The 9,278-nt window shown below is 66.0% G+C and overlaps 1 protein-coding gene across 3 annotated transcripts; it reads left to right on the top strand.

Moving 5' to 3' along the window:
• The first annotated feature begins 2,243 nt into the window (after positions 1 to 2,243).
• On the top strand, positions 2,244 to 6,863 carry PLPP2 (phospholipid phosphatase 2). 3 transcript variants are annotated; one of them, XM_040087014.2, is made up of 6 exons: positions 2,244 to 2,384; positions 4,336 to 4,487; positions 4,816 to 5,093; positions 5,268 to 5,325; positions 5,435 to 5,611; positions 5,701 to 6,861. In XM_040087014.2, the coding sequence occupies exons 1-6, from the start codon at positions 2,333 to 2,335 to the stop codon at positions 5,836 to 5,838; spliced, it is 855 nt and encodes a 284-aa protein (XP_039942948.1). In that variant the 5' UTR covers positions 2,244 to 2,332; the 3' UTR covers positions 5,839 to 6,861. The 3 variants fall into 3 exon arrangements, with proteins under 3 accessions (XP_039942948.1, XP_039942950.1, XP_039942949.1); XM_040087016.2 differs by having other exon boundaries at positions 2,312 to 2,380; positions 5,701 to 6,863; XM_040087015.2 differs by lacking the exon at positions 2,244 to 2,384 and adding an exon at positions 3,181 to 3,285 and having other exon boundaries at positions 5,701 to 6,863.
• The last annotated feature ends 2,415 nt before the right edge of the window (positions 6,864 to 9,278 follow it).

Consider the following 9,278-nt stretch of genomic DNA (forward strand, 5'->3'; position numbering starts at 1 on the left):
TGCATCCTTTGACACTAAACGGTGTTTTCGGCCCTGTGTGACCCGAGCGCTGCTTCCGAGAAGGTGAGAGCAGCAGCACCGGATACCCCGTGCTTTGCAGCCCCCGGGGGAGGATCCGGGCTGGGCTCTGCAGCCCCCCGGGCTCAGGGGAAGGGTCCGGGCCGGGCTCTGCAGCCCCCCCGGGCTCAAGGAAGGGGTCCGGGCCGGGCTCTGCAGCCCCCCGGGCTCAAGGGAAGGCTCCGGGCCGGGCTCTGCAGCCCCCCGGGCTCAGGGGAAGGGTCCGGGCCGGGCTCTGCAGCCCCCGGGCTCAACGGGAGGGTCCGGGCCGGGCTCTGCAGCCCCCCGGGCTCAAGGAAGGGGTCCGGGCCGGGCTCTGCAGCCCCCCGGGCTCAGGGGGAGGGTCCGGGCCGGGCTCTGCAGCCCCCCGGGCTCAGGGGGAGGGTCCGGGCCGGGCTCTGCAGCCCCCCGGGCTCAAGGGAAGGGTCCGGGCCGGGCTCTGCAGCCCCCCGGGCTCAAGGGGAGGGTCCGGGCCGGGCTCTGCAGCCCCCCGGGCTCAAGGGGAGGGTCCGGGCCGGGCTCTGCAGCCCCCGGGCTCAAGGGGAGGGTCCGGGCCGGGCTCTGCAGCCCCCGGGCTCAAGGGAAGGCTCCGGGCCGGGCTCTGCAGCCCCCGGGCTCAAGGGAAGGCTCCGGGCCGGGCTCTGCAGCCCCCCGGGCTCAAGGGAAGGGTCCGGGCCGGGCTCTGCAGCCCCCCGGGCTCCGGGGCTCGGGCTCGGGGCGGATTCCGCAGCCCCCCGGCTGCAGTGCGGCGCTCGGGCGGCAGAGGGCGACACCGCGCCGCTCCCGGGTCCCGCCCGCGCCCCCCGGGGCCGCGCCCGGAGCCGCCGGAGCCGCCCCGGGATCTCCGCGTTCCGCCCGCGGCACCGCCGGGCTGGGCCGGGCTGGGCCGGGCCGGGCCCGGGCGGCACCGCCCGCAGCCTCGGGCCCCCGCGAGGCAAAGTCCTGCGGCGCTTCCCCTGCGCGGGGGTGTCCGTGCTGTGTCCTCGGAGCCCCACACGGTCACATCTGTATCCTCACATCTCTGTGGGCCCCCCCACCCACACCCAGGACTGCGAGAGGCTGTGATGAGGAGGGGGGATTTATCAAGACAGTGTCTTAATCTCATCTACTCCACGACAGAGCCTGGGCATCCCCACAGCTCTCCTGCCTCGGGGCTCTCGGTTGTTTGTTTGGGGTCTGCAGGCAGAATGTGTGGGGCAAATCCATTGCCCCAGCGGTGTGCCCGGGCCCCCATCGCACCGGAGGGCAGGAGGGAGCTGCAGCGGGGCACATCAGGGTAGGGGAGAGCTGGCCCGTGGTTCTGCCCCCTCTCCTGAAAATCCAGGATAGCCCGAGAGCGTTTCCAGCTCTCTCGGCTTCCCACAAACAGCCTTGACATTCCCCACAGGCCACTCACGCTGCACTTCAGTCACCCGCAGTTATCAGCCATGGGTGGTTTCTGTGTTATTTATTTCCTTCCCCAGACATCCGGCATCGAGCGAACAGCCGGGATGCGACTGTCCCTGCTCCCACCAGGGAACTGCTGTGGGACCTGTGCTCCAGCCTCTGCTCCTGTCCCCATTCTGGGTTCCAGCATGTCCCCAAACCCAACGGGAAGCGCCGGGAGCCTGCTCTGCTCCCAGCACGTCTGAGGCTCAGGAAATACAGCCCGATGTCTCCGCGGGGAAATCAGCTCCTGTCTCACCCTGTGCGCTCACACCGGTGTCTGCTGCATCCACAGGCTCCTGGACGTCCCTGCTTCCCCTCAAGAACCCATCTCGCCGCCGACCCAGCCTCGCGTCTGCTCTGCACAAGCCCCCACCAGCGCAGCCAGCACCTTTCAGGGACAGAACTTCCCTTTTTGCCCTTTTTTCTTTTCCCTCGGGACATAGGCCCGAGGAGGGTGAGGTTCGGGCGGTTCTCAAAGCGCCCTCGCTCGCTTTCTTCTTCCCCTTCCCCCTGTCGCAGCGACGGCAGGGAGCCGAGCCGAGGCGGGGAGAGCGGCCAGGCGGGGTGGGCACCGGGGGGCTCGGGAGGGCCGGAGCCGCGGACGACGGAGCGGGGCCCGAGGGAACGGCGGGGGCGAGTGGGGTCTGGGTCCAGAGGGGTCCCTGCCCCGCCGTGCCCCACACCTGCCCCGTCCCCGCCGCTCCCGCCCCGCCCCGGCCCTGGGCGGGGGCACCGGCTCCCGCTCCGCCCCGCCCCGCCCGCCCGGACTTTACCTCCCGGCCGGGCCCGCGCCGTTCCGGGCCATGTGAGCCGCGGGGCCGGGCCGCGGGGCCGCACCGGCTGCGGGATGGAGCGCAGGAAAGTCTTCGTGGCGCTCGACGTGCTCTGCCTGGCGGTCGGTGAGGGCTCCGTACCGGCCGCGGGCGGCTCCGGAGCGTCCCGCGGGTGCCCTCGGTGGGGCCGCGCCCTGGGCTGGGGCCGGGTCCGCGGGAGGTACCGCGGCCCCGCGATCCCGCAGCGCGTGTGCCCGCTCCGGCCCGTGGCCGGTGCCGCCGGGCCGGGGGCAGGGCGGGAGGCACCTGCCCGGCCGGTGTCCGGGGCTCCGGGCCTCCGCCGAGAGCCACCGGGGACGGGCGGGTGCCGGCTCCTGCCTCAGCCCTACCGGGCTCCGTCGGGGTTCCCGGTTCTCGGAGCCGTTCCCTTTTTCCGGGAACGGTCCCGCGGTGGGGGAGGGAGCCCGGTGTGTCCCTGAGACGCTGCGGGACGGTCCCGAGGCTCGGGCGGCACCGGGGCTCTTCCTCCGCCGCCCTGGCCGCCTGCCCGCCGCCGAGCCCGGCGCTCCGCGGGCGGACGGAGCGGGGCCGGGGGCTCCGCAGCTCCGGGCCGGTGGGTTCGGAGCACCCCTTCTAGGACCCCCTCGCCCTCCCAGTGCGGGTCAATGTTTCTAAAACTGCCGCAAGGAAGTAACGAATTAAGACGGACTAAAAATAAAGGCCCCGATCGGGATCGCGGCTGGAGCTTCCCTGGCTGCGGGGCGGGGGGAGGCCGGGTCCCGGTGCCGCTCGCAGCGCGTTTCCCTCCTGTGGGCCGGTGCTTTATATTTTTAGGGGAGCTTTTTTCGGAGGATGAAATTATCCAGAAAGAAAATTGGTGTCTAATTTGAGCTGAAAATGGACGTCTGAGGTGTGCGGGGAGGAGGCGGAGGGACTGGGGCCGCTTCCCTGCCCCCGGCGGCGCGGAGCGGGGCCGAGGGGCAGCAGCCCCCGGTGCTTCATCGCCGCGCTCCCTCCCGTTCGCTCGGTGAGCGCAGGAGGCGGCGGGACCCCCGGGGCGGGGACGGGCGGGGACAAAGGTGCGGGCTCCCGGGAGACGGAGGAACAAGGAGAGGCGGAAACCGCCGGGAATGGCGGAACTGGGAGAGGAGCCCGGACTTAGGTGGCCTCCGGGGAGGGGGAGCCGCTTCCCTGAGGAGCGTCCTGGGACCCGTCCTTGGCTGTTCCTCTGCGGGGATGGAGCGGGAGGATGGGGGGGGCCCGTTCCAGAGGGGCTGGCACGGCTGCAGTGCGGCGCAGAGACCCCAGAACCCCTCTGGATCTCGGGGACGGTTCCGTCCCGGGTGAGCTCACAGCTGCCGGGGTTGCAGCGTGCTGGGTGGGAAAGCTTCCTTGGCCAGGCTGACCCAGCCGGTGCAGCCTCTCTGCAGAGCCCCGGGCAGCCAGAGGAGAGGAGAGGAGAGGAGAGGAGAGGAGAGGAGAGGAGAGGAGAGGAGAGGAGAGGAGAGGAGAGGCTGGCAGAAACAAGGGCTATGGGAGGATGAGCGGAGCGAACAAAGTGCGCTGGGGTCCCACTGTGCCTTGATTCGGTCATGCACCTCCCAGCTCTGGCTCTCCTGGAGCTGCTGTGAGGGTTCTGGGATGATCTTGGAGCCCTTCCCTGCTGTAAAACAGGTTTGCAAGATGCCCGTGCTCGTTAATTTTATCAGCTCTGTTTTCCTAGACTGAGAGACTGGGCAGTGCGAGGAGAGGGCACAGGATCAGGCTTTGCCTGGGGCGGAGTGAGGCGGCTGTAGAGGCTCTGTGGGTGCCCGTTTGTGGCTGTCTCGTGTGGTATCTGGGTGCTGCAGGCATCTGTGAGCTCTGATAGGCCCCTATCGCTGTCAGGGCTGTGCACTGGTGGGTTCAAGTCCTCCTGCCCTGGGTACAGGTGGCTCAGGACTTCATCCCTGGGGGGCGGGGATCCCTCCCTGGCATCGGGGAGCAGAGGCTTAGGGACGAGAGATGGTTGATGCTGTGTGCAGGTGTGGAACCTGCTGGCTGCTGTCCCCACTCCTCACCTCTCTCTGCCTTGCAGCATCTCTGCCCTTCATCATCCTGACGCTGGTGAACTCACCGTACAAGCGAGGCTTCTACTGCAACGATGACTCCATCCGCTACCCCTACAAGGCAGACACCATCACCCACGGCCTCATGGCTGGGGTCACCATCCCCTGCACCGTTATCATTGTAAGGAGCTGCCACCCCCTTTCCTCCCGGACAGGGTCACGCTGACATGTTGTATCTGGAAGCTGGGGCCCAGCACAGCCACCTCCAGAGCCCTGGAAGGGCAGGAACACCCTCAGCTTGAGCCCTGCTCTGCTTGGGGGCTGGAGCTCCCACTGGAGAGGCCAGACCCACATCCCATGGTTCCCTGCAGGGAGGGGGAGAGGGGCCGTGAGCTCCTGTGGCAGGCGGGTGCCAGGGGCTCCTGTGCCACAGAGCCAGAGCATCCTGCACCCCTGGGGAGCTGCTCAGTGGCCCCCAGCCCTCACCTTTTCCCCCCTCATCTCTGCAGATCTCATCAGGTGAGGCGTACCTGGTCTACACTGAGCGTCTCTACTCCAAGTCAGAATTCAACAATTACCTGGCTGCTCTCTACAAGGTGGTCGGGACCTTTCTCTTCGGGGGGGCCATCAGCCAGTCCCTGACGGACCTGGCCAAATACATGATCGGCCGTCTCCGGCCAAACTTCCTGGCTGTCTGCAATCCTGACTGGTCCAAGGTGAACTGCTCCATCTATGTGCAGCTGGAGAATGTCTGCCAGGGAGAGAGCAGGAGCATCACCGAGTCCAGGTGAGCCGTGGTGCCGCAGCTTGTGTCTCTTCCACCTTCCCGGCAGTGCTGGGCTCACAGTGGCAGTCCCAGATGGGTGTTGAGGCTCTCATGTTGCAGGACAGAGCCTGGGGAGTGGGTAGGGGGTCTCGTGGGGGCTCACTCGTGGCCTGACCCATCCCTTCTGCCCCACAGACTATCCTTCTACTCAGGACACTCTTCCTTCGGGATGTACTGCATGATGTTCCTGGCGGTAAGTGCCGTGCCGCAGGAATTCCCCACGGGCCCCGTGCCTCAATCACCCCATCCCTGGGCTGCCTGGACCCCTGCCCTGGGTGATTTCTCCCTCCTCCTCCGCCCAGCTCTACGTGCAGGCCCGGCTGGTGGGGAAGTGGGCCCGGTTGCTGCGTCCCACCATCCAGTTCTTCCTCATCGCCTTCGCCATCTACGTGGGCTACACCAGGGTGTCCGACTACAAGCACCACTGGAGCGACGTGCTGGTGGGGCTGCTGCAGGGGGCTCTCATTGCTGTCCTCATTGTGAGTGTCCCCCTGCCTGCGCAGCCCGCTGCTCCTGCTTGGCCTGACACGGGCGTCCCCAAACCTCCTTTCCCCTTGTTCTTCTCCAGGTCCGCTACGTCTCTGACTTCTTCAAGCACCGTCCCCCCCGGCAGTGTGAGGAGAAGGACCCGGAGCGCAAGCCCAGCCTGCCCCTCACCCTGAGCGACCCCGACCACAATCACTACAGCTACCGGGGTGCCCCGTGAAGCCGGGCTGCAGAGCTGCCTCTCGCCGTGCTCCTGGCTCCGGGGACAGGGACGCTGGCTCTGTATTAACCATTGGCTCCACGGCTCTGGTGCCTCTGGCTGACACAAGTGGGACGGCCCTGCCTGTTCCCGCTCCCGCAGTGCCCCGGCGCCCGGCTCCCCGTGCCCGCGGTGCCGGTACCCGGCGCTGCCGGCGCCCTGCCCGTGCGAAGGGGGTGTCCTCGCCCCCTTGGCGCGCCTGAGTCACGTCCCAAGGCTGCCGTCCCAGCCCTCTGTGCGGAGGAAGGGAGGGAGGGGAGGGTGGCACGTGGGGGTGGATTTATTGGGCTGGCAAAGCACACCGAGCGGAGAGCAAACTCCTTGGGAAGTCTGAGGTTGCCTGGGCAGAGTGTGTGTTGTCCCTGTCAAATTATCCGGCCGTACAAGTACAAATCCTCGCAGGCGCAGAGGGAGGAGGACAGCTGCTGGGCTAGCTATACTTTTTTGGAAAGGATTAAAGCAATCCAGAGCTCTTCTCTGCTCCACTGATTACCTTTAAGAGCAGTCCTGCCCACCAGCAGCTGCTGTGAGCAAAGGGTACCTGGGGCAGGCTCTTCTCTGGCTGTGCCAAATTCTGCAGTGCTGGGAGCCAGAGCTGTTTGCCCCCCGCCTGCTTCACGCCTGGCTTGGGCAAGGGGATGCTCCAGCCTTTGTCCCTCCTGCAGCTTCAGCTGATGCTTTAGGGTGTGTGGCGGGGCTAGGGAGATCTCTTCTGTGGTAAAGGAAAATAAAATGGGGATGTGGAGCTGTCCAAATGTCCTGGGAGAGGTGGGGGCAATGGGTACAGAGCAGTCCCATCACTGACACGCGGCTGCCTCCAGCACAGCAGTGCTGTGGGTCTCTTTTTAAAATACATTTTCATTATGATGTTGTTTTTAAATTAGATCATCCTTAAAGAATGTCTGTGTCAGGCCTGTTCTCTTTTTTTCATGGATGTTCCTGGCCTTGGAGGGGATGGGCTGAGGTGTTTGGGGTTTCCTTTTTCCCAGGGAAAGGTGTCTGAAGCCCCTCAGCTGTAGGTTTCTCCCGGTTGCTCTGGGAAAGGGGCGCTTGACCAGGGCTGCCGCGTGCTCCTTGCCTGCGATGCCTGTGAGGTGTCGCATCCACGGGGGCTGTGCTTTGGCCAGGCAGCCCTTTGAGCTGAGGAGGAGGTGGCCGGTGTGGGGCCATCCCAGCCAGGTCCATCCCGGCACCGCCTCTGCCCTGATCCGGGAGCCTCCTGCGCTCCCCAGCACCGCGGCGCTGCTCTGCGAGCGAGGAGGGAAAGCAGGGAGAGGCTCTTGGAAAAAGTGACGCTTTGTGCCTGCAGCTCTCTTGGCCGCTCCAAGAGTGGAGGGAAGGCAGGGAGGGAGCTGAGAGCCTTGGGACAGGCTGTGTCCCTGTGCTGCCCCAGGGCTGTGGTGGGGACAGGTGACAGGGCCAGGCCGGGGGGCACAGGGCTTCTGACTGATGGGGAGAAATGAGGGGTGCTGGGAGGCAGCACCCCGGAGGCCGGAGGGTTCCCCCGTGCCTTTGGGGGTAGGATGGGCAGTGCCAGGGTCAGCTCTTGCCCACGCTCGGTGGATGCAGCTCCTCTGTCCCGCTGGGAACAGCAGGAAGCCCTGGGCTGGCTGCGTGGTGTTGATGTGCTTGTGCAGTGTGGGTGACTCCAGTCTAGACAAGCCCTGATCAAAAACAACCTCCCTGTGTGGAGGGAACTCCCTTTCCCTGACGCTACTTTTCTGTTTTCCTCCGAGAGCCCTCTTCCCACAAGCACTTCCCTGCTCCCCCAGCAGGGTCCTTCCCCCATCCCAGCCCTCCAGGCTGGTTGTTTGATATCTGTTGGTGTAAAACAAAGCTGGAGGAAGTTCCAGGGCTGGGCAGCTCTGCCGCAGGGTTTGCAAACAAAGCTCTGCAAAGGCTCAGCAGCTCCTGGAGCTGGGCAGCGAGGCACAGCCCAGGTTTGGGAGCTGCCTGCTTGATTTTTCCTTTGGCCTGCCGCGGTGCCCAGCAACTGCCCCAGTTCCTGGCACTGCCTCGACAGCTCCTCTGCGTAGCCAGGAACGTGCCTGCTCCCTTCCCTTGAGATCTGATTGCTCCCCTTGGATGCATGTCTGGAAAAACCAGCCGGGCCACAATGCCGCAGTGTGCGGCTCCCGAGGGCAAGGCCGGCTGCTGCGTGTTGGGAGCTTGGCTGCTCCGTTCCCCGGCTCACAGCCGTGCCCCTGCTGCAGGATGGGCTGAGACCTGACCAAACTCGTGGCATGCCAAGCCACATGTAAGCTGCAGGATCTCCTGAGCCGTGTCCAGGCACAGCAGCCTGCTCCAGGTGTGCTCCCCGGCCCGTCTCTGGAGGGACAGGGATGCTGGCAGGAGGCTGCCTGTGCTGGCTCCTCAGCCCCGTGGGTGCCAGCAGAGCACCTGGGGAAGGAAAAGCGGGTCCCTTGTCTGCTGTGAGGTTTGGGATCCATCCTAGGTCTGGTCATGCCTGAATTCCACAGCACCTTGACAGCGGTGGACAGCTGGAGCCTGGTGCCTTGAGGATCTGAGTCCTGGGAGAGGCTGGGTTGGACTCCTGGGAGGCTGGTACTGCTCCCGGGAGCTGAGGAGAGGTGAAGCAGAGTCCAGGCGTGGGATGAAGCCTGTGTGCCTCTTTCTGGGTTCAAGGCTTGAGCTTGTACCTCTCTGGATGGGTCAGAGCGTGTAAGAGCTCCGTCCATCCTGTTTGGTGAGTCCCAGGAAGCCCCTCTGGTGCTCAGGGTGAGCTGTGGCTCTGGGCACTGTGATGACTTGTGACTGCAGTGTCCACCCTTTTAAGTGGGTGACTCAGGAGCTGGGGATCCAGTCCTGGTTGCGCTGGGGCAGATTTTGCTGCGGGCTGAAGCCAAGCAGCGTTGGCCTGCGAGGCATGGCTGGGACCTGATGAGAGCCGTCCTGTTCCCCGGCGTCAGCAGCTCCACGCACCAAGCGCTCTGCCAACAAGCCTCCCTTCCAAAATAAGCTGCTTCTGGCAGCACACAGCCAGGATCTGGCTTCCAGCCCTGCTCTAGAGGGGGCCCGGAGCTGCCTCCCCCAACCTGTGCCTCCTGGCTGCTTCCCACCGTGCCACGCAGCATCCTCCCTCCCTTCTCGCTGCCACCTGGGACTCGTGCCGATTCCACGGGCTTGGATTGCCCCGGTCCCATCCCCGGGTTTCTCCTGGCTCTTGGCTTCTTTCCCCGGCGGAGCGGGGCAAGAGGCGGGCGAAGGGGCTGAGCTCCTCTGTGCCTGCAGCAGTTTCCAGGAGCGGGCAGCGGCCCTGCCAGGAAGGATGTTACTCATCCCCTAAACATCCCCTTCCCTGGACGGCGGCCACGGGAGATGCTGCGGCCAGATGCGCCCGCGGCTCGGGGGCCTGAGGTGGCCCCGGCTCGGGGATGCGC

The sequence above is a fragment of the Hirundo rustica genome, chromosome 26 (genome assembly GCF_015227805.2).
Source record: "Hirundo rustica isolate bHirRus1 chromosome 26, bHirRus1.pri.v3, whole genome shotgun sequence".
NCBI lineage: Eukaryota > Metazoa > Chordata > Aves > Passeriformes > Hirundinidae > Hirundo > Hirundo rustica.

Excerpts from the sequence above, each read along its gene's own strand:
- PLPP2 (XM_040087014.2), top strand. The coding sequence starts at position 2,333 with ATGGAGCGCAGGAAAGTCTTCGTGGCGCTCGACGTGCTCTGCCTGGCG. Across the intron at positions 5,326-5,434 it reads ACTGCATGATGTTCCTGGCG|CTCTACGTGCAGGCCCGGCT; the intron begins GTAAGTGCCGTG and ends TCCTCCGCCCAG. Across the intron at positions 5,612-5,700 it reads CTCTCATTGCTGTCCTCATT|GTCCGCTACGTCTCTGACTT; the intron begins GTGAGTGTCCCC and ends GTTCTTCTCCAG.